Source organism: Pseudomyrmex gracilis, unplaced genomic scaffold (genome assembly GCF_002006095.1).
Source record: "Pseudomyrmex gracilis isolate BER0280 unplaced genomic scaffold, ASM200609v1 scaffold_45, whole genome shotgun sequence".
NCBI classification, from domain to species: Eukaryota; Metazoa; Arthropoda; class Insecta; order Hymenoptera; family Formicidae; genus Pseudomyrmex; species Pseudomyrmex gracilis.
Genome location: NW_018020629.1, coordinates 668,512 through 696,435, shown reverse-complemented (window position 1 = coordinate 696,435; position 27,924 = coordinate 668,512). Strand labels below are relative to the sequence as shown.

The 27,924-nt window shown below is 39.8% G+C and overlaps 4 protein-coding genes across 4 annotated transcripts in view; 1 reads left to right on the top strand and 3 right to left on the bottom strand.

The window, feature by feature from the left end:
* Positions 1–1,589, bottom strand: part of LOC109853236 (branched-chain-amino-acid aminotransferase, cytosolic) — a 6,567-nt gene extending 4,978 nt beyond the window's left edge. The window contains exon 1 of the mRNA XM_020425127.1: positions 1,154–1,589. Coding sequence (XP_020280716.1) covers positions 1,154–1,171 — 18 coding nt within the window. The 5' untranslated portion in view covers positions 1,172–1,589. The remainder of the gene's footprint in view (positions 1–1,153) is intronic.
* A 3,395-nt stretch (positions 1,590–4,984) lies between these two features.
* Positions 4,985–8,235, top strand: LOC109853220 (serine/threonine-protein kinase PAK 1). The gene has a single exon (XM_020425109.1). It carries the CDS (start codon positions 5,405–5,407, stop codon positions 6,953–6,955), a length of 1,551 nt encoding a protein of 516 aa, XP_020280698.1. The 5' UTR covers positions 4,985–5,404; the 3' UTR covers positions 6,956–8,235.
* LOC109853219 (dihydrolipoyllysine-residue acetyltransferase component 1 of pyruvate dehydrogenase complex, mitochondrial-like) lies at positions 7,075–12,422 on the bottom strand. The gene is made up of 11 exons (XM_020425108.1): positions 12,273–12,422; positions 11,767–11,948; positions 11,507–11,682; positions 11,205–11,379; positions 10,951–11,135; positions 10,692–10,843; positions 10,471–10,607; positions 10,221–10,397; positions 9,941–10,125; positions 9,748–9,848; positions 7,075–9,650 (listed from the first exon to the last, which is right to left on the bottom strand). Exons 1-11 carry the CDS (start codon positions 12,397–12,399, stop codon positions 9,475–9,477), a joined length of 1,773 nt encoding a protein of 590 aa, XP_020280697.1. The 5' UTR covers positions 12,400–12,422; the 3' UTR covers positions 7,075–9,474.
* A 2,221-nt stretch (positions 12,423–14,643) lies between these two features.
* The window catches only part of LOC109853211, a 55,926-nt gene continuing 42,645 nt past the window's right edge, over positions 14,644–27,924 (bottom strand). The window contains exons 13-27 of the mRNA XM_020425095.1: positions 25,239–25,439; positions 24,328–24,420; positions 23,416–23,661; positions 21,931–22,011; positions 21,304–21,453; positions 20,221–20,488; positions 19,544–19,930; positions 19,214–19,372; positions 18,922–19,115; positions 18,552–18,782; positions 17,828–18,343; positions 17,352–17,534; positions 17,089–17,188; positions 16,856–16,990; positions 14,644–15,811 (exon numbers count right to left, since the gene is read on the bottom strand). Of these exons, the coding sequence (XP_020280684.1) occupies positions 15,699–15,811; positions 16,856–16,990; positions 17,089–17,188; positions 17,352–17,534; positions 17,828–18,343; positions 18,552–18,782; positions 18,922–19,115; positions 19,214–19,372; positions 19,544–19,930; positions 20,221–20,488; positions 21,304–21,453; positions 21,931–22,011; positions 23,416–23,661; positions 24,328–24,420; positions 25,239–25,439 (3,057 nt within the window). The 3' untranslated portion in view covers positions 14,644–15,698. The remainder of the gene's footprint in view (positions 15,812–16,855; positions 16,991–17,088; positions 17,189–17,351; positions 17,535–17,827; positions 18,344–18,551; positions 18,783–18,921; positions 19,116–19,213; positions 19,373–19,543; positions 19,931–20,220; positions 20,489–21,303; positions 21,454–21,930; positions 22,012–23,415; positions 23,662–24,327; positions 24,421–25,238; positions 25,440–27,924) is intronic.

Genomic DNA, 27,924 nt, shown 5'->3' with positions numbered 1-27,924 from the left:
TGTTAATTATTTTTTTTTATTAACTTAACTTTTAATCAATTAATTTCATTATGGATTAACTTATATCTTAACTAAATAAAATTTTTAAGACCTTTAACTGTAACTTAACTTAAATAAAAAAAAAATTTAACTTACCCAACCTTGCATTTAGCATATTATTATTATTTGCATATCTTTAATTATGTTAATATATATATATACAATTTAGTACAATATAAATTTCTTGTCGTTCAAAACAAAAAATTTGATATATAACAAGATAATTAAAAATAGTATTTTTTGTATACAAATTATAGCAGGTTTAGATAGTATTTTTTGTATACAAATTATAGCAGTTTTTAGATTGCAAATTATAAAACTTTGTCAGAAGAAAGAAATTTGTTAGATCCTGTGTTTTTTAATCTCTCTCTCTGTTCGAAATCTCGAAGAGAAGAGACTCCACTTCAGACTTTTTGGCTGCGTTCTGTTTCACGTATTGCGCGCATTTATCTATAATACACGTCACGTATAGTATAGATAAATGCGCGCATATGTGTGAAACGAAACGCAGCTTTCTCTTATTGCAATCCAATTGTGCATATATGTACATAAATGTTGTATACCATTGGATTAAATTTAGCTAAATTTATATTTATTTTAATTGAACTTTTATAAGTTTTAAAAGTTTTTGTATTAAAAAGTACATGTGTCAGTAGTCATGCTAGTAGTTAGTAAAGTTTTATACGATCATACAAAATTACATCCGAAATCCACATATAATCCTGTATCATCACATGATTTTCCATTTTTTCTTGGGAAGAGTGCGCGCGGAGAACTTTTCTCAAAAAAAAATTTCATTTTTTTTTTTTTCTAGATTTCTTTCTTTTTTTTTTTTTTTTTGAACTTGTAACCGTAGAAAGTGATGATGATGTGCTTATCTCAGTTATGAAAAACAAGATGATCTAATGGCATCTAATTACGTGACCTCTTATGAACTTAAAACAATATTAAATCAATGTATAAACAATTTGTGGCATTTTCCATTTTACATTTCGAAGACTCCGGCGAATCTTTTTCTTCGCTGGAACGCGATGCGGCTCGCGAGACGCTTGAATTGAATTTTACAATTGATTTTAAGAACAGATACAGTCAAGAGAACGATATTATTGCTTACCTTGCGCCGCAGAACCATGTTGAAACGAACGGCTGCTGATCGTGAACAATTTTAACAAGGAATATTCGTACCGATCATTCTACGTGGACTTCGGTGTCTTTGGTGCGCGTTTTTTTTTTCAAAAAACACGCCCCTCAAAGGTTTCCGGTTAAACGGAAATATATTCGCCGAGTCTGACACAGCACCAAGAACAACTCTGATACTCAATAACTATCGGTGACAGTCAGTGCAAGAATTATAATAAAAAAAAAAGCTATTTGGAAACCAGAAAAATGAAGCTTCCCTCGCTTTATTTTCGCCAAATTGGAAGACGTTACTCAGCATTCATGCGTTTGGATAAGACCGCGTTTTTCGTTTTTTTTTTTCTTAATTCACACGTGTTAGGTTGGTCGTTGAAACACGAATACGGCGCACTCGGTTTGAGCGTCGATTAATATTTTATTTATCAGTAAAACGTTCATAGGATAGTGGAGGGATAGAAAAGGAGAGATAGATGGAGGAAAGAAAGAACGAGATAGGCAGAGAAGAAAAGAAGGAGCCAGCAACAACAACGACACAAGAATCCCTCCACTTATGTTCGCCTTTGGCAATGATAAAATGATAGTGGGAACGACTTGACGATTTTACATAAGAGAGAAATGTAGTGGTGCTTCATACGTTGCACGACGACGCGTTGCCGCCGATCGCACGAAAAGGGAGGAAAACTTGCGTCACGAAGCTCTCGTCTCGGACGTTAAAAACACGCGATAATTCCGCACACACGCGCCCCTCTTCGCTCGATAAGAGAAGAAACATCACGCGCGTTGTTGTTCCATAATAAATGAGAGCGATTCTCTCGAAAGTTACACCACACGTTGAATATTTATCAGAGGCGTGTGACGCGCATGTTCTCTTTTTCTTATTTGACATGAGGTCGGCGAGGTAAAGCGACCACGATGTATTGCAATTGATGACGTTTAATTCGAATGATGAGGAAAACTCGATGAGGGTTGTCGGAACCCTCTGTTGCGACGCGTCATCTCCGCGCGCACGCTGCCGGATACGCGCGGTTCTCTTTCAATAAGTTATACGCTGAATGCTATTAATACAAAAGACTTTAAGAAATAAGAGTATTATATATATATATATATATTTATAAATTAAAAAAAACCGAAACGAGATAAGAATGACAAGTCATTTTTCTAACTAATTTAATATCAAAGAAATGGTGCAATGGCATGGTGCATCACCACTTGTAAGCAGATAATTACAGTCACGCGGTGAGTTAAGATACCGATATTTTAAGCAGAAAAGAATTCATTGGAACAAAATTCTGCTGCGTAGAATGTGTCAAAGTGTGTAAGTGTGTGTGTGTGTGTATGTGTGTGTGTGCAGCCGTGATAGTAATTTTGCGTTGCATTTATTCAAAAACATGAGGTTTAAACCCCTAATAGGCAAATTGTGAAAATATTGCGCAAAAATGACATCATGAATAACGACGATTTTGCAATGATTGCACTAAGATGATTCGCCATAACGCAACAGTTTTGTCGAAATGAAATTTTGTAAACAATATTTGTCAAAAATTACGAAAGAATCGTTATGCATTTCCATAAGTATACATATACATGAATTAAGTTGATTTCTTCATATGCAATTATATGTCTACATATTTTATAAACATCACAGCTGAAATTTTTTTCTTAATTATTGGACAATTTCTTTTTGAAATTAATTTTGCAAATATACTGCTAAGATGATATCGTTATTCTTTTGCCGAAATAGTATTTGGAAAGTAATTTTGCAAACAACTACAAATATTTTATAAAAGATCAATGTTTTTACATCTATTTCTTAAGATATATTTGTATAATTCCAAATTACAATTGTAGTGCAAGATTTCATCACATAATTTTGTAAATGTTTTACTATCAGGGACGTAAATGTCATACGAGCATTAATTACGCGTAGAATGCGTAATTAATTTGAATTCTAGGTAAATAAATTCACTTTTTTCGTTATACGGACAATGGCGCGTAATTGATGCAACAACAAGAGAAGAAAGTCGTTGACAAGTCAAATTTTTCATTTTCGAATATGTTCTCTTGAGTAAAAGAGCTGTATATAATTTTCTTAAATGAAAACAGTTTCGGAGATAAACGCGTTATTCATAGTGTCGAATAACGAAAACGCGCATTTGGATTTCTTTATCTCAGAAGACAGAATGTACTGGAAAACATGACGGAAAATTTTATAACAGATTACAAACCAGCGATAAGAAAAAAAAAGATATATTAAGGAAACTTCTCGAGAGAGGAAACAGGAACTGTAGTAGCTCGCGTGAATGAACTCTTTAAAATTCTTATCGCACGAAAACAAATATATTTATATCCGATTGTGTCGTTTGTGTAAGTTAGACCGAACGTTGACGGCCAAACACTAACAAAACATCTGACGTTATCTGAGAAATTACGCATTTTTTTCTTTTCACCATCTCTCATAGATATTAGACGTTAACATCTCTCATAGATATTAGACGTTAACATCGTTGTGGAAACGCGTGATGGTCTCCGACCTTTGCGTTTTAATATGACCATGAAAAAGTCGACCGTGTGAATTGATTTAAAGCGAATTTTTACACAGTCACGCGTTGAGTTACCAAAGCGCCGAAAGTTACATATTCATTTGCGATGTCGCGTGCAATTATACATATCCGTGTGAAAGAAAATCTTCCTCTCTTCGTTCGCATAATACAACGTCGCAATTACGCTTTTATTTGAAAATTAATTCAAAAACTCTTCGTTCGATCATCATTTGCTTAACTTCGCACGTAAGTCCCGAGACAGAGGTAATAATCTGTGTGACGCGTTCCCGTGCCTCATCTTTGTAATATCGATCGGCGATTTTGATGAACGCGCGCGGAAAAGAAACACGTGCATACGTCAATGATTCGCGCAAACGTTACACAATGTCAAGTTCGTTCCAATTAACATAGATCAAAGGTATAGGAATAGGAGGTAAGAAATAAGAAATAAGAATCGATTTCATATGATATACTATGATATATTCCATATTTGTGACCGTTAATTGTGAGCGAATTTTCCATTGAATCGCACAACTTCCACAAAATTTCTTTCGAATGGCCGTCGTACTTTTACGATGAATTTAAAGTTATAGAACGTAATAGAAATATATATATTATATATATATTATAGTTATAGAACGTAATAGAAATGCGAGCGATAATGAAATTGTAAAACTCCATACGTGAAATGTACTTTATACTGAGAATACAATAAGAAATGTGCAGAAAAATTCGATAAAATTTTTCAAAAATGTATTTTTCATAAACAAGTATTTACTCCCTTATTTATGTAATTTTTTAATTGCAAGTATTCGGCAAGATAATGCGAAATACAAGAGCTCGGTTTTTACTTTGTTTCAATTTTTGACGTCACGATGCATAATTATGTAAAACCAAAAACACATGAAGTAAACATCGTTGCTCGGAGAATAAATGTTTTTTTAAACAACCATTAGCATGTTTTGACTGATATTCGAGAAACAGAAACAAAAACCGAAACACGGTTTGTAATAAAAATTGATAATAAAATAAATCTTATTCGCGTAATTAAAAACATGTGTCGATATCAGTAGACGCAATTGTGTACACATTTACACATGTGTGAATTCGCAGCATTCGCAGAGTCCAGCAAAATCATGACTTTTCGTTGACCAATATTTACTTTTTTAAATATCATTATAAAAGTTTTCTCTCCGGGAAGTATCGATAAAAATAAGATATTTTATACATTTTTTATCGATACTCAATTCTTAAATCGACAAACTAATTTCTAATGTTGATCGCGAGAAATATACTGATGTATTCGTACTTCTTCCACTCTCAACGCTATATTCAAATAATCGAACCCGCTTAGCGCGTGTCGCGCGCGTAAATAATCGATTCCTCGCGATGATGACTAGAATCGCCATGTGTCTAGTGACACAAACAAGCTGGTAGCACTGTCACGTCCACTGTCGGCGTGTTAATCGGATGTGAATTCTAGGCGACGATATGATCGCAAGTGACGGGTGTGATAACACGCGTCACGTTATCATGAGTGTCGCAATTTAAAGTTCAGTCTAAAAATTTTTTTCTCCGTTTTTTTTTTATGTATTTTCGAAAATCACGAGTGCGAGTGAGTGACACGTAAAAAGAAGAGAACGAGGAGAGAGCGAACGCCGCGGAAGCGCCGTGGGTTGCGCGCGACAATGAGTCTCAACTTAACCAAGTTCTTCTCGAAGAAGAGGAGTGGCCCTCCAGTCGACAATGTGGCCACGGAAATCGGGCTGCCGACCAACGTCTCGCATCAGTTCCACGTGAGCAAGAACGCCGAGACCGGCCAGCTGGAGGGTCTGCCGGACTCGTGGATGCGTCTGCTCAACACGCAAATCTCCAAGTCGGAGCAGAACGAGCATCCGGACGCCGCGCTCCACGCGATCAAATTTTACAATTACTCGATCAAACGGAAACCACAGGACCAGGAAGTCTTCAAGCCGTTTGTCACGCAGGATTTGATCGAGGAAGAATCGCAGGAGATCGATAACATCCTGACAACAAAGAAGTATCGTTCGGTTAGCTCCGACGACGACGTTCTCACTGCTCGAAATTCGACAGACATCCATCAGGTGCAGAGGTTACCCGAGCTTCCTCCGAAGAAGTCACCCAAACCGCCCCCGAAACCGGCACCGCGCAAATGCAACGACCGAGTGGAGAAGACTCTCACCGAGATACTGGAGGATCTGAACTTGAGCGAGTATCAGGATTACGAAACCCCGTCACCGGACACGGAGGAGGACGTGACGTTGAACAGATTCGAAGAGAGTCCGATCCTGCGACGAAAGACCGAGTGTACTAGCGGAAGACTCAATGATGAACAAGTGTACGAGGAACTCAGAACCATTTGTCAACGAGGTGATCCTCATCTGCGCTTCGAGAAGACCAAGGAAGTGGGCGCAGGTGCTTCAGGAATTGTGTTCATCGCTACCGATCTCCAGTATAGTCAGAAAGTAGCCATAAAGGACATTGATCTGTCAAAGCAGCCAAAGAAGGAACTGATATTAACAGAGATCAAAGTCCTCAAGAAGTTTCAACATCCGAACCTGGTGAATTTTCTCGACGCTTACCTCGTAGACGAGCATCTCTGGGTCGTAATGGAGCTGCTCGAGGGCGGACCGCTCACAGACGTGGTCACCGAGACCGTGATGAAGGAAGTACAGATCGCGGCTGTTTGCAGAGAGGTCTTGAAAGCAATAAACTTCCTGCACAGCAGAGGCATTATCCACAGAGACATTAAGTCGGACAATGTGTTGTTAGGGATGAACGGTGCGGTGAAGGTCACAGACTTTGGTTTTTGTGCCAACATCGACGGTGATGAGAAACGTCAGACCATGGTCGGCACTCCGTACTGGATGGCACCAGAGGTGGTAACGAGGAAGCAGTACGGCAAGAAAGTGGACATCTGGTCGTTGGGAGTGATGGCTATCGAGATGATCGAAGGGGAGCCGCCTTACATGAAGGAGACTCCACTGAGAGCTCTATACTTAATCGCCGCAATTGGCAAACCTTCCATTCCTAGATGGGACAGCCTCAGTCCTACGTTCCAAAATTTTCTCGAGCGATGCCTCACTGTGGAGGTCGACGAGAGAGCGACAGCCGAGGAATTACTGTCTCATCCGTTCCTAGAAAATTGCGCGGAACTAACGACACTCACGCCGTTGATTCGTGCAGCGCAGAGAATTCTTCAAAAGGCGTTCCAGTAGATTTCTTACAAATTCCGAATAATGTCTGTATTGTTTCGTTGCTGCATGTTCTGAAAAAAGTATTTCGTAAGCTGAAAGGCTACAAAAGAAGTATTTCTCATATTGTATTGTGTTGTGTCTGATTGTATTTTGTTTTAAGTTTCCCTGACTGCCCGAGAGATAAGTTTTATTGTCTTTTACTAGTGGATTAATAATGCGATGTAACAATGTAAACACACATAGCACTTGATACAGTCATTTCATCACTTGTGCTACTTAATTAATATCAATTGTTATTAAATTACATCCAAAACAAGTATCATTTGTAAATGTGCTTGTTTAGATTTTTTCTAATTTACGACAAAATAAACCGTCTGTGCAATATTATTAAGAATAATTTTTAAGACAATGAAAAACATGAGAAAATACAGTTTTGTAAAATTATTAAAACGCGCGCGCACATATAAACACATTTGTATCTAAATATATAGTTTTGTAGAAAAAAAATTTTACACGCTTCTACTTTGATAAAATATACATCTTTTTGAGAAAACTTTTGTAAGAGAGCGTGACATTGCTCAAAGAAAGAAAAGTATCATATGTATATTCATATAGTTATTTTATATACAAAAATAATGTAAATAGACATTCAATCATGTTTATAATATAAAGAATAGAAATACATATATACACACGATATGATTGCATTATTCTAAAGGATGAATATTTCTAGATATTTTAAGATGATTTTATAAACAGTAACATCAAGTCATAATCACGACTGTGATAAGTGAAAGTTAAGTTATACTCTATTATTTTCTATACTTTAATGTGCTCTATACTTTAATGTGCTCTATTTGTGTGTCGAATATGTTATATTATACCATTATCGTGTATCGAGAATATTAAAATGCAACAGTAATATAAACAATTGTTATCTGTCTATACAAACAGTGTAAATACAGATAACAAGATAGCGTTATGTGTTTAAATGCGCATGCAGTATGAATCCAAACAGTATTGCGATTATTTGCGCGCGATTTTTGAATAAAAAAAGAAAAAAATAAATAACTATTGTGTTATTTCCATTTTATCGATTTTTGTAAGATGTGTTTAGTTCTACGTAAAAATAATAAAAAAGTAAAATTAACGAAAACATAAAATTCCAGTAACACGTTATAAAATAATCTAACATTCATGTGCCTTATCGACTAAATAGGTATGTCTCTAACTATATAATGACTGACAAAAATATTGCTATCAACGATCACAAAAAAAAAAAAAAAAAAAAAAGGATTTTGGTAAAAATACGAGATCAGCAACAATCAAATCATTTTGTATGACATATGTGCCGATTTGTGCGTTCAAAAAAAAAAGATATTGTGCAATTTTTCTTCGATAATCAAAGAAAAATTAAAGTGATTTCAAAAAACTGTAACATAGTTCTACTTTGCATTTTATTGGCACAACAGTAAAAACATTACGTATGTTGTATAGGCAATAAATATTTTATTTGTACAGATGTATTCGTGAATTACATCACCCCATTCAATAATCTTATTGAAAGTTTCCTATTATGTACAAGAACAGTGTTGTGTTTTTTTTAATTAAACTTATATCTCAGTTTTCTAAATACCATGAATGGAAATAATTTCTATCTTTTAATACGTGTAATATTGTGTTGCGGTACAAACACAATTTATATTCTACAACCTTGACGTTCGGAAAATGAAATATATATCATTTTTATATGGTACACATGTATATTAATAGAAACAATAAGTTTTAGATATTTACAAAAAGCAAGAGAACTTACAAAGATACAAACGTCCTAATTATTTACAAAAAATGTAAATGTTCTCTGTGTTGTTTAGAAACAATTTGTGATGTTATAATTTTAAATTTGTATAATATTAATTTTTAATTCATTAAAGTTAAATAAGAAGAATGTGTTTTGAGACACATTATCAAAATTGCAATGTTGATTATACAGGCCAATATTTAAATAAAAGTATTTAACTGTGTTTGCGTTATTAATAAATTAACATGATAAATATGAAGCTATATTCATACTATTAAGTGTTCTAGGTATTTTTCCGGCAGTATGGACACATAAAATTATACTTCCTTTGGTCTAAGTTTATGTTCAAAAGTAACGAATGGCATTATTCGAAATGCTTTCAGATCATCAATTTTTTGTTCAATATTTAACGATATTTTTTTTCTATGGCTGCGTTCGGAGAGAGAGCGCGCTATTTCATCACTCTATTGCTGTTTAGATAACACAGAATAATGCAATAGCGCTAATAGCGCGCTCCTTGAACGCAGCCTGTATGGCACGGAAAGGTGACTGCTAATGACCACTCGTGTTCGTAGCAATTATAAAAGTTTGTCAATATTAAACTTCTATTTTGTTCACATTTTTTTTTAACAGCACGCTAATCATTGTTTACATGAAAATAATATTAAGTTTTCTTATTTCAAATAAGAAAACGAACTATTTATGCAATAAACAATGATCGGAATCTCGTTAAAAATAATTAATACGCATCGCGTTTATACCTCAGTGCTTGCATCCTACCGGCTGCCAAGAAAGCTGGATCTTCCAACATATCTCTAACAACAGCCAAGAAGTCAGCTGCTTGATCCTCGTCTATTGCCCGTCTGTCGTACGATAGCTTTACTGTCATTTTTGTCATCTTTATTAACGAAGAGTCTGTAAAATAAAATGTTATCGATCAGAATATATCGCGCTATTATATAGAATATCTATATTTTTCGCGGAATGAATAAACTTTTGATCAAGAATTTACCCAGCTCTTCGCGACCCGCGCCCACAGCGAGAACAGCAGTTTGAGGAGGATTTATAATGGCGCAAAATTCCTTGATGCTGAACATTCCCAGATTCGAAATTCTGCGATAAGAAATATTTTTTATAACAAATACACGATACTATTTCTTTTTCGTGCCTCTTTTTCAATGTCTCTTCTACTTTTTAAAACTCACGTGAACGTTCCTCCTTGAAACTCTTGCGGTTTGAGCTGTCCCTTTCTCGCTTTCTCAGCTAATTCTCGAGCGTTTTTCGATATGTCTGTTAGACTCTTGGTGACAGTATCGAACACAATTGGAGTAATAAGGCCCGTTGGCGTTGCGACCGCTACAGACACATCCACTTTTGGCACTCGAATAATCTAGCAAATCAAATAGCCGACAATTCGGTTCACATATTGTACAAAGAGATGGTGTATAAATTACTTTCAATAAAAATTGAATCTGCCGTACTTACTTGTCCCTTTTGATACAACGTATTTACATCGGGGCACTCGAGAAGCGCGTGAGCTACGGCCTTAATAATAAAATCATTCAGGGACACGTTTATATTCTCCGTCTTTAGTTTGCTGCGGAGCTCGAGCAGCTTGTCGATTTTTATATCTATAGCTGCGTACGAATGCGGTATATTGCTCTGGAAAATCGTTTCCAGTTAAAAAAGAATAACAAAATTATATTTTTCTACTGAGAATTACGTAATATCGCACTTTTGCTTCCCCGAGTCGTTTGGCGATGACCGCGCGTATGTTGGATATTTCGATATCTTCGTAAGGAGACGGTTTGCCACTCGGAACATGCGTCTCTGGACGGGGAGGATGTGCCGTATCACTTTCCGGAGGCGGCGCTACGGAAATATATATATATATATATATATATTGTAAAGCAAACATCACGTCAAGCAAATGACGTTAGATGTCAACATATTTACCGGTTTTAGGAGCGACTTTTTGGATATTGTTCGTCTGAATATACGCAATAACGTCGCTCTTCAATAAGCGATTTGTACGCCCGGTGCCCTTGATCGAACCGGAACTCAAACCATATTCTTCCAGCAATCTTTTCACTGCTAAACCGTACACCCTGATGAAAGATATATTAAGTGTGTTTAATTTTAGTAACTTGTTACAAAATACTTTTAATACAAAATTAATTTAACCATGTGAATGAATAAAAGAATTAAAACACACTGTCCACTAGGTGGTGGTTTTGCGTCCGTCGGTTGAGCAGGTTGAGAGGGTGGACTCGGTGTCGCAGGTGCAGCTGCTGCTGCCGGTTTAGTCGTTGCCGGGACAACAACATTCTTCCAGTCCATCCCTTTCTCAACTATAATCGCTATCAACTGTCCCACTTCTACTTGAGAACCCGCTGGAAGCTAACACAATAGCACAATTAGTAGAAAAAATATAATTCAACAAATTAATATGAGTGATTTAATATTCACAAGAATTTTTGCGAGTACGCCCTCGTCTTCCAACTCAAAAGTCATAACGGCCTTATCTGTTTGTATATCCGCTAAGGCATCGCCCGGTTGTATTTCGTCACCTTCCTTCTTCAACCATTGTACGATCGTGCCTGTTGTCATCGTCGGTGAGAGAGCAGGCATAGCAATGTTCTGTCTATGGATTATACAAATTATTTAGAAACACCTTGCAAATACAAATTTTTCCAAGCAAAGGATTTAAATATTATTGAAGCATTATTTTAAAAACTTAATAATCAAATATTTTAACTGAAGGATCATACTGGCCAGGTGGTGGTTCAGCTGCTGCAGCAGGTGCATCAGGTTCGGCAGCAGCTGGAGCTGCCGCAGAAGTCTCAGCTGAGGTGTCTGGCATCTCCACTGTTTTCCAATCCTCGTCAGCCTCAACAGTGAGAGCTATCAGAGTTCCTACTTTAATATCTTTGGTTCCTTCAGATATCTAAAACAAACATATTCTTATTTACATGAAATTTATACATAATCCTTTTTAACAAAACTGACAATTTAACAATATTTAACTTACAAGTATTTTTGCCAATACACCCTCGTCATCCACTTCCATTGTGACAATGGCTTTGTCAGTCTGAATATCCGCAATAGCATCACCAGGTTCAATTTTGTCACCTTCCTTCTTCAACCATTTCACTATGGTGCCAGTTTCCATAGTGGGTGACAAAGAAGGCATTAACAACTCCTTTCCTTTCACTAAAAAAACACATCTTTTTGTATCAACGTTTTTATTTAAAAAAATCGTAAGAACAAATACTTTTTGACAGCACATGTGCTGCTCAAACAATCTGATTGCATAACAGAGTATGGGAAGAATTTATTTTGACACCGTAAACAATTCCAAATCATTTTCTGTTTAATGTTTATTGATTGCACTTTTCACTTTTTTAACATCACTGTTAAAAACGAGATAATTTTATATATCTCTTAGATTTTTTCGCTCGAACTGTATCTTTCAAGGTTAACCTCAAAAGTCCACCGGGAGAAGAAAAAATCGTCGTTTCTGAATAAATGTCATACCATCGAGAATCCCGCTGGTGTGGAAACATAATCGTTGAAATTTTAGGGGCGCGGAGAAACGCGACGCGACGCGATTAGCGTAATTCAGTGACAGCAACAAGAATTTGGATCTTATCATGTGCGCCATTTTACATCGGCTGATCGGATACAAACGGACACGACCAGCGACCTCGAATTGACCTTTTTCGCGCGATACACTCAGATACTTTAATGATCATTCAAAGTCTCAAGTATAAAATCTCTTATCGAGTTTTCTAAATTTTGTTTATAATATTTTTATATCTACGTATTTATCGATATCTTTATATTTTCTTTGTCGAATTAAAAGAAGAAAAGATAATAACTTTATGTGCGTAAAAAAAGTACTTCGATATAATAAAATTTTAACATGGTCTCTCGCGAAATTATTCAATTTTTGAATTTTCGGAGATGGGGAATTGAAGAAGACGCATATTGTTGCTCGCCGATTTTTATTTCATCATTATAACAATAACAGTTCTCGTTCTCGTGATAACTCGTGTAATGTTTCACGCGGTTTTTTTTTTTTTTATACTGGTGATGGTGATCTTCGGTGTGTTTTACTCGCGCGATACAATACAATAATAATAATAATAATAATAATAATAATAATAATAATAATAATAATAATAATAATAATAATAATAATACTTTATACAAGTCTACGAAACATGGTTTTTAAAACCGCGAGCTATCGATCGATCGATCAAATCGATCGAAATCGCTTATCGATAGTAGCGCGACTGCGCGTGCGCGCGCCGCTTGCGATTCTCGAATCTCGAAGTTCTGCGAACAGTTAATGGCGGACTTTTACGAGGAAACGTCGCTGTTTTTTTGGAGAGAGTCGCGTTTTCTTCCCGTTTCTTTTTCACCGGGAGTGCGTTGTTGTTATCCTCGTGCACGATTATTATGTACAGTAAACGCGCTTAAATACGTAGTATTGTACAGTAGTGACAAAGAGGGTATCGTCGCGCGCGTGTATTATCGTTTATCAAAAACTTATTGCTAGAGGATCTCGGTGATTCGCCCAAGTCAGAAAAGACGAGCACCGCTCGAGAGGTTTTTCTCCAGCACCGAGGCGAAAAGTTTTTCGAGGCGCTGTTCGGTAAGTCTACTTATAAATAAAAAAAAAATATCTGATAAACTTAATTAACTTAAAAACAAAATACTATGCAAATAATAACGAACTCTGCAAAAATAAAAGCGCGAAATAAATGTGCGAAATATTTGAACGAGTGTAATCGCGAAAACAATCCGCTTTGCTTGAACACCGATGTGTTCGAGTTGATGAATTTTTCCCGATCTTGCGTAACGAAGCTGTTGGTTGCACATTTGTTCAAACTCAATCGATCCGCGGCTCGATATGAAATTAGACAACACTTTGCGGCGCTTATCGACCGGGAGCCTATTAATTGGCTTTTTTACTGACAGCGTTTGACCGTACACGTATATACACTTTCGGAAAGTTGTATCTCGGTACCAGAGGATCTCTGTGAAATGTAACAATATATATAATATTCGATGAATAATACCTCGACGTAGGCCCGGTTTGACCAAACCTTGCACCGACGATCTTGCGGTAAATCGCGTCTGATATGAAATTCTTTCGCAGTAGCTTCTCGCGTGTGTACATATACGTGTTATCTTTGGACCACCTATTTTAATGACATTAATACCGACCATACACGAATCGTTTTGTGAATTCTTTCTTTTGTGAAATGTGCGATTATATATTCGGAGAACAATCGATATTTCACGCTTTCGAAAGAATTTGAATCCGATTCGAATAAAATATCGATGAGAGAGAGAGAGAGAGAGAGAAAGAGAGAGAGAAGTCTGGTCAAACCAAGACGGTGAAATAAATTATTAGATAGATCATGTTTGTGTTTAAGAGATGATATTCTATACAATAGATGCCTATAAATCGCGCGTACTTCATACACAATGTTGATTCTCTTGTCTCGTTACTAACGGCGATTCCTTAAATTACATTCAATCGCTCTCCGTCGTTCAACAAGGAATTTGGCACTCTTTGTAAATTACGATCGGTTAAGTGTGTTAATTAAATGACTTCGCTAAAACGTCAAAAACACACCGTGTGCTAGAGTGTGGGCCCGTGGAGAAAAATCGTGCGCAATATAACGTACGGGCGTTTCGGAAAAGCGTTTACGCGTGTCCAATGCGTTTTTTTTTCTTACAATCTAAGAAAGTTTACATACAGATGATCTCCTGCCGGACGACACGCGTGTCCGCGAAATGTGTCCGGAAACGTTTTTTCGAACGACGCGAACGGCTGAATTTCTCGAACACATCTGTCGTCCGAATCTCGTGATCGGCGCCGTTCTTGTATTTGTTTTTTTTTTCCTTTCATCTTTGTGTGTTCGACAAATTGAATCAAAAGAGATTCGATTATTCATTTCGGCAACAGCCAACTCTCGCACAATTGCTCGCTTTCATTTCGATTTTTGTACACACAAACGCGCGATCGAGTCGAATATATTATCATAAACCCTTCGTCAAAACGACGAAGTTGCGTTTTTTTTTTTTTTTTTTTTTTAATATAAATCTAAAGGTAATACAATTTCTTGTTCTCTCAGACTTTGGTGATGGTACACAAGGTTTTGTTTTTTTTTGTCTTTTTTTGTTTGTTTTTTTTTTTTTTATATATCGTTAATATAAAACTTCGCAACGCGTTAAAATGATTGTACGTAAAACGGGGGAGAATAATAGTAACATTCAAATTCTCGGTGACTCTTCTCTCAGTCAAGAGAATCGATTTCTTATTACGCTTGTAAGATACGAGCTCTGGAAGAAACGTTTCGAAAAAGAAACTTTCGAGTGCGAAAAAACGCGATAAAAGGTTTTCCAAAGGTTTTCGGGATTTTCACATTGCCCGGAAAATTCGCTCGACATTCGGCACTTGTACAATTTGCTTATCTAACGCCGAATGTCGATGTTAGCAAAACGTGTGTAAATAAATTGCGTTATTTGTTAAATTCGATCATCTTAGAGTTTTAAACAGGAAAAAACGATGAGCTTCACTCCTCGCAGTTTGTGATAACGTGATGATAATTTCTTTGTTTCTTTTCTTTTTTTTTTTTTTTTTTTTTTCATCACACAGTCACCACCTGCACTTAAAGTTAACGTGTGTTTAGTCGTACATACATTATTGTTTTATTTAAAGATCTCGACGATCTTTTGTTATATACAACGCGTTCGAAAACGCTAGTGAAAAGCACATTCCCGGTGTGTATATTGCGCGAATTGTCGCGTTCACTTCTTCTTTTTACTACAAACGTCGAGGGAAGAGAAATTCTTCGTAGTTTTTTTTTTTTTTTTCCCCATCTTCGTTTCTTCTCTCCGTGTTGGCAGTAATATTGTTGTTTGTGCTTCTCGGATGACGAGAGTTTACGAGTAGTAATTTTCTCGTTGCTGGTAAAGTGGCAAAGGAGCCACCGGCGAAAGGTCTTCGTCGTCTAAGCTCGATTCGGTTTTCAGAGGAAGCGTTGCCAAGGCTTTCACTGTCGATGTGAATGAAATTACAATAGATCGCACATATACATACACAGTCACATGTAATCGTACATTGCAAGTCGATACGTTTACTGAAAGTGAGGAGTGAGTCGTTTCATTGTAATAAAAAAATGTTATTTTTATGTCGTCCAAATTTGCAACGTTTCGTCGAGGAAAAAAAACAAATTTTTATTTAAAAAAATAACAATGGATATTACGCGATGAAATATATTCACTTTTTCACAAATAAAGAGCTTCGGAATTTCGTCAAAATATATTTTTTCGCTCGACTCTTTTCAAACTTCAACAACATTTATTTTTTTTCTATTTTCTTGCAATAAAAAGTTGTTCCATTGTTTTTTTTTTTTTATTTATTTATTTGACTGAAATTAGCAGAGGGGAAAAAATATAAATTCGTTTCAATAAACGTATCTTGACAGAAGTGATAAGTATTGCAATTCTATATCTGCATAGCTTGATTGTGGGAAAAAAAAACTTAGTGAAGAGCAAGAAGAGATGAAAAAAAAATGAAAAATGGTAAACAAACCTGCAAATGATAATGTGACGTGCGTGTCCTATAGGGTGATGGAGTAAGCATGTCAGTCAGTGTGCCTGGTTACCTACACACAAGCACAAACAAAATCCAAACAACACTCCCTAAGATAAAAACTATTTGTCTTGCTTTTCGAAGCTAAATAAAAAATCGTAAGTAAAAAAACAATAAATTAAGTAAAACATGCGCGTTGAGAGAAATATATATCGTATGTGCGGACGTGAATTGTCCACAAACAATAAGTGTGGTAAATTGCTCTGATATCGAACGGACGCTGCAAACGTCGCAAAACAGTTCTGTAAGCGATAAACAAGACAAAAAAAAATCAAAAACGCAAAAACCGCGTCGGTGATTTAACAATAATAATAAAAAAAAAGTTTTTTGTTTCTTCAAAGCTGAACGAAACATGCTGCCACACAGCTCTACGTATTAAACAATTAGAAATCATGCAGAAATCATATCTGAAAGAATTAAGAATTGCGTCTCTCGGCAAACGTACCCGCTACCATCTTGCTTTTCTCCATCACTTCCTTCGCCAGTATCTGATTCAGCTGGAGAATGTGTTCTCTCTGTCGCTTCTCCTCCACCACCTTTCGTTTCAGGGTATCTGATTTTTGTACGTTGGAGTCGTCATCTGAAAACGAAGACGACACACACAGATTGATCAAGAACGCGTTCCGCAATATAATAATGAGAGAATAAAAAACAAGAGAAGAAGATATCGCGCAGCACCTCCTTCCGGCGCGGTCACGGTCGTTTCCGAGAGCATCTTCCTGATCGCTTCCGCCTTTTTTAGACGTTGCTCTTGCTCTTCCGCTGTTAGTTCCGGTGTCTGAAAAATTAATATAACAGTTCTATATTATTACATCACCCTTCGTTTAATTTCTTTACGCAAATCCCAAGAGAAGATCGTGGGATCTTGTCGGATCGAAACCAAAGTGATCAATTAACAAATGATTGTTAGATAAAAATGGCGCAATCATCTCAACAATTACCTGTTCGGGAATGTATCGTTCGGGAATGACGATTTTATTTGGCGTGCCTAACAACTGATCTATGGTGCTTTCGTTGTACTTGAGTTCCTTGTGACTCAGCGTGGATCGCACTACATCGGGAGCGTTTATTCTCGGTCGGAGCGCTCTCTCCATGTCCAAATCGTCCCGAGCTCTGCCCATGCCCTATAAACATCATCGCACAAATTCTCGTCACAAACACACGTACGCTTGAGTAAAAAAAAAAAAAACTAATAAAAAAATTACCATATCCAGAATGTTTTTTTTCGAAGCTGCCACGACCGAACAGAGAGAGAGAGAAAGAGAAAGAGAGAAAGAGAGGGCGGGAAGACACACAGTGAAACGACGAGTCGAAAGCGAAGACAGATAGACGAAGCAAAAACACACAGGTAAAACGAAGAGACACAGAGGAAGATGAGGCAGAGAGAAAAACGAAAATTGAATGAAACAAAAAGTACCATCTTCGAGAAAGCGTCCTCTAAGTCGAGCACCGGTTTGCTACTAGACACGGTGTAGTGCCGTCTCTTTTCCCGCGGGATCTGCCTCCGTCTCGGTCCCTCAACCCTTTTCTCCGTCATCTCTTTGATAATCTGTTTGGCCGCCTCGCTCTTGAACACCGGCGACAATTGCGGCGACTCCGATCGGTTCGCGCTCGTTGTCGTCGTCGTGGTCGTCGTGGTCGTCGCGGCGGCAATCGGCTTTTCGTGAACGCCGACATTAGTCGGTGACGTTATTAATTCGGGGCTCATCGTGCCCGCGAAACTTTTCTCGTACTGCCTGTACGGTCCGAGCGGGTGGCTCTGAGCGTGATACTGAGACTGAGCGGCAATCTGCGGCGGATAATTCTGGCTCGGGCTGTACGACGAAGCGGTGGAGTAGTTGGGCGAGCTCATCGGCACGTGGGAACTCGACGTGGGACTGTCCGTGTAGGACGGCGACAGAGTGCTATCGGAGCTGCCGTCGTGACTTTCGAACTGTGATTGAAACGTCGAAAAACAAAAAAAAAAAATAAGAGAAAGAAACTTAAAACACCGAGATGACCAATCGGAATCGGCAACAAAAAGTCGGGGCGGGCGGCAGCGAGCATAGCGGTCGGGGATTGAAGTGAAATCATCTTGATAACGTCCAAGAAGTATCAACGAAGAATCTCTAAAAAATTATGTTGTCTCTCGCGAAGCTTACCCTGATTTTGTGTCGTCGCGCCATCATGCTCTTCAAAGCGTGCATACTGTCGCTACGGGGTGGAGGCACCACGGGCCCGTGGTGTAGTCCCGAGTATTGTTTCTGTCCGCCGAAACCGCGCGGCAGGGACATGCTCCTCTGGAACTGAACGTCGTCCAGTTCCGACAGTTGGACCGTGCTCTGCGCGTGAACGATAGGCGACTCCTCCACTACTCTGCCCAGTTGAGCCTTCTGGGTGTTGTGAGATTCACATTGATCACGTGTCATTAACACAATTAGCGGTCGTACTTATGTCTAATTTAAAAAAAAATTTTTTTTTGCGAAAAAAAAAATTTATATACGCTCTATTTATTTTGGTATATTTACGTACTTCGAATTTTTGGGAACCCCCCAGGTCCTCGTCGCACCCAAGTCTCTTGGCGCCGCCCGGTGCTTGCAAGCCGTTTGTCAGAGGAATTCCGAGATTTCCGGTTCGATCGCCGCGATCCCTTTGTCGTCTTTCCGACTCGCGTTTCACGATACGCACCGTCTTGATCTCCTGCTTCTCGCGATTGTGCATCAAGCCTGCGAAAATTACCGAGAGAGAGAGAGAAAGAAAGAATGAGAAACAACCACGTTTTTTCTGGTTTGATAATTTCTGCGGCTAACCCCGGACGACTTACCGGCGAATTTGTTGTCCTCGTTTTGGCGATAATTGTCGTTCAACATCAACGCCTCTTCGCTCAGAGGAGGCGGCGGTGGCGGAATGTATTCCGGTGCGGATGGTGGCGCGCCATTCAACGCGTTTCCGTTGTGCTTGCTCGTGTCGGCAACGTAATCACCTTGCGGCAAAGGCGACAAATCAGTACGTTTACGTGCGAGTACATTTACGTTATTCACAATGAAAATCAACTCGAGTGTGTAGCGACACTCGGTTGCCTATCCTCAATTGAGTTTAATACTGGATTAAAATTGTTATCTCTCCGCGCTCAACGCACAACAAACATTATTACCTGATACTCTGGAATCCGTGTTAACGTAGAGAGGCGCCACTTGGATCGCGCCACCCTTGCCCTGCATCTGATCCTTCAGCAATTGTTGCTTCAGCTGATGCTGTTGAATCTGCTCGCGAAGCTGCGGCGAGAGAGCCGATATGTGATTCTGCGACGGCTGGGCGAAGGATTGTTGATTCTGCGGTCGATTCAAGGGCGAAAGGTCCTTGTGCTGAGTGGGGGAACCGTATCGCTGATGGGAGCTGTCGCTCTGCTTGCTCGGGGGTGAAATAGACAGGGACGGACTCGACGGCGAGTCCAGACCGTGATCCAGAGTTATTCCGGAATCCAAGTCGGTCTCCAGCCAGGAATTCTGCGTGCGCTTCTTCGGATGATGCACTTGCGGAACTAGAAAGAGAACAAACAACGCAGTTTTTTAATCCTCTTATTATTCTTCTCTCATGAACAACAGAGTTGACTGTGTCTTCGAAAAATATAAATTACACTTGTTAAATAATAAACATTAATTTAAAAAACTATACAAATCCCGTAAATTAGAATTTTACATATTCTTGTTAATAAGATTTCTCTTTATAAATTTATAACGAAATACAATAATATTGTGTTATAAAAAAAATATTCAAACATGAAAACAATCAAAATTAACACATCTTGAACATCTCCTCGAGAATTCTTACCGTGCGGAGGCTGAGGTCGGATCTGCTGCACCAAACTGTGCGACTTTTCCGTCAACTGGCGAACCTGTATACTCAGTTCCTTCCTCTGTCTCTGCAGATCGCCGACAAGTTGCTGCACTCGTCTCAATTCCGCTTCTAACGGCGCGGTCGTGCTCGAGGTGTCTCTCGCGATGTTGCCCGCGTATCGTCGCGACGCCTGCACCTTCTGCCTCAGCACCACCAAATCCTGCTCCAGTCTCGCGTTCTCCGCCACCGTTTCTTCGAGTTTCTGAAAGCACGCGAGCGCGCGCGCGCGCGCGAGTCGCAAAATATTAAAGAAACAAAGACAAATAAGAAAAAAAAAAAACGCGGCGATCGTTTGACGCGCGACGACATAATGGCGAACTAAACGGCGAACGACGGAACTGATATTGGTAATTTAATGTTGAAGTGAGTAAAGCAATTTACCTGGAAGAATACCGGCTTCACCTGGAAAAACAGTGAATCGAAGCTTTAATTGCTTATTACGTAATACGATCTACTCTCGCGGACGTGACGTTTCTATATAAATTCTTACGTGCTACAACTATCTTCGGTGTGATATTAAGTTGCAAAAGGATATTACGTTGCGCGAGACAAACTGCGAGAGAGAGAGCGGGAATAAAAACGCGCGCGCGATCTCGACGACGAGATCAAAGAACGCGCTCTGAAAATTACTTCCCTCCGATCATCTCACTCGAATGTTCGCCGACAAAATATACGTCGAACAAATCGGAAATCCGTCATAGAACGATAAAAACATCAGTGTGACAAGAAAAAAACAAACAAACACGCTTAAGATAATCAATGTAGTTTCAAAATCAATTAAAAAACACGCGCGTCAACGAACATCGATATTCGCTCGCGTTTCGAAATCTGACGCGCAATTTACTCGGTTTTAACGTCACACATCGCGATTAATAATTCGCGCGCGGATCAATCGAGCGGATACAGAGAGGGAAAAAGAGAGGAGAGAGAGAGAGAGAAAGAGAGAGAGACACGCGCGTTTAGAGCGGCTGTAGTCGCAAAGAGGCGCGTTTTTTTCTATCGCAATTGTCTATGTACCTTCGAATTGTGAGCGAGCAGGACCCTCACCCTGCTCAGCTCGCGCTCCAGCAAGAGTTGCTGTTTCCGATACCGCTCGGCCTCGGCCAAATTGCTTCTGCTGCCTTGCAGTTTGTGCCGCAATCCGCCCAGTGCCTTCTCGAGTATCTCCTGCGAAGCATCAAGTTAGCCATGCGTGTAATATGATATATAGCGATTTTTCTCTCTGTGTATCGCGAGAACGAAATTGGAACGACCGACGTCATTTCGCGACTTATATTATTGCATCGGAACGGTACGGAGGAAGGGAAGGGAACGTTCGTTTTATCTAAGTTTCGAAAACGAACACAACAACATCCCTCTCCTTTAAAAGCCACGAAAGACCGATACCTACGTTTTTCTTCGTGCGGAGAAAATTATGATCGGATTTCTCTTCGATAATGGCGAAATATCGCTGAGTTTCGAACACAGACACGAGTATATACATATATATATATTTTTTTTTTTCTACAAGAGAAGCTCGAAAACTTTCGCGCTTTCCTCCGATCAGACGCGAAAGCAGATACGCTCGAAGTTCTTCGTGCTCGGTTTATTCGGGCTTAAATCCGAGAGAGTGTGTCGGTAGTTACCGCACAACATTATACCAACCTTGTCCTGTTGGAGACTATGCAGCGTGCCGGATTCCTCCTGGAGCAATCGATCGAGTTTGTAGAGCTGCTGCACTTTGGCCTGCAACACGGAAAAGGGATATCGAGAGCGAACAGACAAGAAATCTTGAAGTTCCGCTGTCTCGGAACGTAGCGCTTCAGACCGCAACAAGATCGCGGGAAAGAGATCGTCGTTTGATTTCGGGAAACAACGCGAGTCTCTGTTCTCTCGGGTTTCTGTCCCCGCGATCTTTCCACCCGACAGTGAGACTCGTGTGAAACGTGTATTTTTCATTCATTTAAAAAAAAACAGTTTTGCTTCAAATGTCGCAGCGGATAATCTAAGCGACTGCATCAAATATTATATATATGGACCGTTTATTTTGAAAGTGGTGTAAGTCCATTTTCTTTTGTTTCGAGAAACTAGTTATACATAAAAAATTTACATTAAATTAAGCATGAATTACGTGATATCTCATTTTTTTCCAAAAATGGACTTACACCACTTTCAAAATAAACGGTCCATATCGCGAATAAAATAAACGATCTCACATATATATATCTTTTTTTCATGAATATTCGATTATACGTCAGGTTGTTTCTAAAAAAAAAAAAGATATTATTTTAGTAAAGATATTTTAGCAAAGATATTTGTATCTCTGTAATAAGATAATAATAATATTATTATTATATTATTGTTAAAAAAAACGCGTGACGTCGCGAGCAAATTGAAAATTCCGCGCGCGCAAGATCGCGCGGACGTCGAAAAGATCGTCGAGGGAGCCGAGGGAGTTGTGTAATAACAAGAGGAAAACGAGATGTAAAGTAATAAATGAACACTGTCCGTGGAAAGACGCGGCTCGACTACGGGAACGAGCTTATATACCTCCGGTAAAAACGGGTTCTTGGCATAGAATTTACGAGAAGTCGTAAGTGTCGTAAGTGTAGCACGTATCGTACGTATGTCTGTCTGTCTGTCTGTTTGTCTCTCCTGCGATTGTGTGTCCGCGATCGTTGTTAATTTTCGCACGTACGTCTTTTCCAATCGGCTTTTTCACAGCCGTGAATGGGGCACACGGTGTTATATGGCTGCACACGGGCAGCTCCGGGAATTACTTCCATCGGTCAGAAAGAATTTTGTGTCGCGGACACAATTCATCTTACGGTTAAATGCGCTCTCCTAGGAGCGAATCATGGAATCACGCGCGCGACAAGAATGTAACAATATGAGAAAACACAATAGGAAACGTGAGACTTTCGTGCGAGCGTCAAATGTGTTTCGTGACTCGTATTTTGAAAAGGCATGTTTGCTAATTGGATTTTACTTTCGCGAAGCAGCGATGTGTCAACCGCCGACAGTTTTGGGAATTTGTTAACGAGAAGGGAAGTTTTTGTATCTATTTCACAGCTGCGCGTTTGCATAATAGAAAATAAATAAATAAAAACAATTAAAAGGCGGTCAATGAACGATCGTTAATCCGATTACTTGTAACTGTCCGTGATCGGGGCTCAATCTGTCCCAGTCTCTGCGCTCCTCGGCCAGCAGTCGTTGCTCCTGAACCCTCTGATTGAATTCCAAACGATCGCGATGATCCCTCGTCGCGTTCTCGTGCGTCAGATCGTGGCGCGAACCGGAAACGTTGCTGGTCCCGTTGGCAGTGTTGCGATTGTACAGCGAGCCCAGTTTAACCATGTTGTCCACGAGGTTTACGAGGGGCTTGCTCTTCTCGTACTTTTTGCACAAGACATGAGAATAAACTTAAGAATATATCTCAGAGTGTTTTCTATAGAAACGAGACACACACAACAAACGCGCATTCAAAGATGTATACGAAAAGAAAAAAAAAAGGTTTTTGCTACAGAGAAAAAGCAAGGAGATTGATTACTACATGACCAACAAGAAAAATGTGAGCTGAGTCTATTGAAGTTTTTGTTGACGAAACAAAAACCTCAGTAGACTCAGCAAATTTTTCTTGACCGTGGCAAGGCAACACTTTTTTTTCCATGTGTTTTGTTTTTTCTTTGATTAGTGAACAGAGAGAACACAATTACATGATTAATTAATTTGTTTTTCGGACCAGTAGATGAACAAACTGACTTCGGTTGTTGAGGGTCGAGAAATCAGAGAAAAAACTTAATCTTTCTCGAGAAAAAATTTCATCTCCGTTTAATTTTTCGCTCGATCTCAATTATATTCAAGAAAAATGTTAAATTTCTCTTGTTTAATTTTTCGTCTCACAATTTCAATTTACATTTGCTTCGCCAAATTTTCTCAAGATTGTCGCTATCTATTCTTAGTTACTGATTCATCATTCTTCATAACTTTGTACGTAATTAACATTTCTACGATAAAATGATGATATGCGCGATAAACGGTATCTCTCTCTCTCTCTCTCACCTGCTTCTCGAGGTCCATCAGGTGTCTCTTGAGTTCCTCGAGTTTTTGAAGATTCTCCAGTCGTCTCGGCGTGTCGAGCTCCGCCAGTCTGGCCTGCGAAGTGCAAACAGAAACACACGAAACGTTTATCGCGCTGCGTCCAGAGGGAGAGCAGCTCCTTTGCGTGCCAATTAACGCATTCGCGTGCTAAAAGCGACTCAGTTACTCAGAGTGCAGGCCGAACAATAATGCAAACGAACACATTTATTTTGCATGAAAAAGCGATCCCTAAGTACGACTCGACTTTTCGAAAAGATCCTTTCGTCGCGACGATTCTCATTTACACGTCCCGTAAATTCGTGTGCGTTCTCTTTTTCGATTTTTTTTCCAGAAATAAAAAATAAACTTCAACGTGACGCTTAATACGAGGCAGAGAGAATACGCGTATTTCGCGCTCGGTCCGATAAATTACACTTCACGGTCCGCGAAGTTCGCCAAGTGTAATCGAATCCATTTAATCCACCTTCGTTATTTGCGCGCTCGCGTCCGCATTCACGACACCGTGAAAACGATCGTTCACACTGCATCATCGTCACGTTGAACTCATAATCTACGTGCGACTACAACATCGATCTACTTCTAGAAACACATTCTGAAAGATCTCGCCAAACTGCACCGGTCGTCAATCAAAAGCGAAATCATCATCATTTCACCGACGTTATAAGAGCGGATTCATTAAAAAAAAAAAAAAAAAAAAAAGAAAGAAAAAAAAAGAAGCGACGAGAAATCGACGCAGTCCTCGTCGTCCAGACGGCTCCGGTTTGCGGGCACCATCCGCGACCACCATCGGTCATCGTCCGTCCGTCCGTCCGTGTCGTCCGATCTAATTGCTGTGAAAATTTGTTGTAAACTCTCTTTCTCTCATCTCGGACCTGCGCCTCGATTTCCATGTGGCACGTCTCCATCGCCTTCAGGACCGTCGCGTTCTGTCGTCGCAGTTGGATCAGCAGCAGCACCAGTTCCTCATGAGTCCTGCCGAGGAGTTCGCCAGCGGAAACGCGCACCAACCCGGAAGTCCCGGTCTGCGTCAACTGTCTCCCGCCGGCATCCGCTCTCTGGGAGCTGACGTTACTCTGTCGAGGCATGCAATCGTCCGTTAGCCATACACACACACACACACGCGCACACACGCACGGGCGCGCGAGTAATCGAGCTGTGACATATGGGACTTGCGTTATGTCAAACTCTGCGAGAGTGTTTGCGGCGATGATGATACTGCGCCAAGAGTAGTTTTGTTGTCTGACGTAAATAGAGACGGAAACCGGAGCAGCTAATAGATTTGTTCAAGATGTTAGGAAGAAAAGCGCGCAACAATTAAACAACTAGCAACTTCGAAAAAAACACTGACGGATCCTTCTAGAGGACTGTTATCTACAACACACGTTTACGAAAAAAAAAAAAGACACTTAAAGGGACAAAGAGACTTAATTTCGCAATTACTCGCGCGTATAAACTGTGCGAAGCTCAGTGGATTTGATTGGCATGGGAGAGGAACAAATTTGTCATCGACAGCATGTATAGTAAAATTGACAACACAACGCTTGTGACATCTGCAGCTTCACCAACAAAAGTCACATACAGCAGTCGAAATGTATTACGTAATCCGCTTTACGTTATTGTTCTGAATCGCAACGGATTCAGTGAGATCTTTCAGAATATGCAAAACAAAAAAAAAAGAAAAAAACAATCCTCTCTCTCTCTCTCTCTTGTCTATACCAGTAACTAATTTTATATTTGACTACGTGTAAGCCAATATTGTCATCGCATTTCGCAGAAAATAGCGCTCGTCAGAGATCGGTGCTTGTGCCGAAACCTGCACAAAGAGATGTGAATTGCATTACGAGAGCGACCGGGCGGGGGACGCACAAATATAATCGACCGTTTCGCTGTTTCGCGCGAAGCTGATAAAATGCTCTCTGGTAACTATTCCTCTCTCTCTCTCTCTCTCGAAACAAATCCCGCATAAGCGGTCAAATAGAGAACCGCGCATCGGGTTCGAATTAGATGGTCTGCCTGTTTGACCGTATTGAAATTTCAACGTCGGCGGTTTCGACGTCTCTGCGCGCCGACCGCGCGCGACACTCTCGCCGCGCAGTTTTTAAATTGCGCTCGGAATTTCTTCGGCGCGGACCGACGAGTATTACTCGTCGATATCCGTTCGTACGCCTCCGATTTCCTGTCGCATTCATCCGCCGCGGCGTTGTTCCAAAACCGCTACGTTTTAGAGTGTACCGCGGCTCTTACGGATTTGCGGTGGCTTCGAGAGGCGGTTTACATACGTACGGCCCCCGTGTGCAATGCGAAAGCCAAACGTAAAGTGGAAACGACACGCGGCAACAAATTGTCGATTGAAGAGTACAACGCAATTATATCGTCGAAGCGATTTATCAATTGTTTGTGCGCGAGAGACAGGAATTGACGAGTAAATAATGACACGATTGCGTATCGATGCGCGAATACAATCGCGCCGCAAATTACGAAATAGCGTTTGTTTGTTTCGAACATTTATATATTATCGCGCGATTAAACAATATCGTTTCTATCGCGAAACGCGCGTGCGATATTACATCGATATATGATCGATAGGTGATCGCTAAGATCCGAGAATTTAATTTCGGATACAAAAAAAATATCGCGCGTTTGGAAAAATAAAATTCGCTCTAAAATCATATCTCACGAATAGACGAAAATACTTCGTACGTACTTCTGAATTGAATCTTCCGGCCATCACATAACATATAATAAGAAAACGCCGATGACGAGAGAGCGCGTGTGAATTTCTTTTTCTTCCTACACTCTCTCGAAAAATTCTCTTCTAGTTTTCTATTTTTGAAAAAAAAAAATAAAATAAAATAAAATAAAATAAAACTCGCTTCAAAAACCGTCACGTTTACTTACGGTTCCAGTGAAATAACTTCGGAGCAAATTGGCCGAACGGTTTATGTCTCACCGTGCGCCCGCGCCATCGCATGGCGAGCGAACTTCTAAAGGTCACAGAAAATCGAAGAAAGACGGTAATGCGCGCGCCCCCGTAGTTTTCTATTACTTTCCAATTTTCTAATACGAGAGAGAGAGAGAGAGAGAGAGAGACCTCGTTCGCTCGCTCCGAAGGAGAACGACCGGGGGTCGGTCGACGAATTCCCATCGGCGCGGACGGGTCACGCCAAAGCGGCCTCTCTCGCGCGCGCGGAGTGCGCGCGTTCCGCTGCGAGAAAGAAAACGAGAAAGATTTCGTTCGACGAAATGAAGGCGATGCACGAATGAAGTTTCCAAGGCAATCGGTATCGATCGGCCCCGCGAGTCCTCTCTTCTTCGCGCAAACGAAGGCACGCCGTATTCCTCTTATCTTAACGGACACAGATGCGAAGTGGTGGTGGTGGTGGTGATAGTGAAAGCTCCTCGGTTCGCTTTTCGAATTTTGTCTCGAGGAAAAATTTCCCGTCACTCGTTGGCGCGCGTTCTCGAATTCGTGCAATCTTGATCTATACTCGCGCGAGAAAGGACGTGTTCGCCGAGAGATCAAAAATATTCCCTTGTGAGGGAGAAACGATCGCGCTC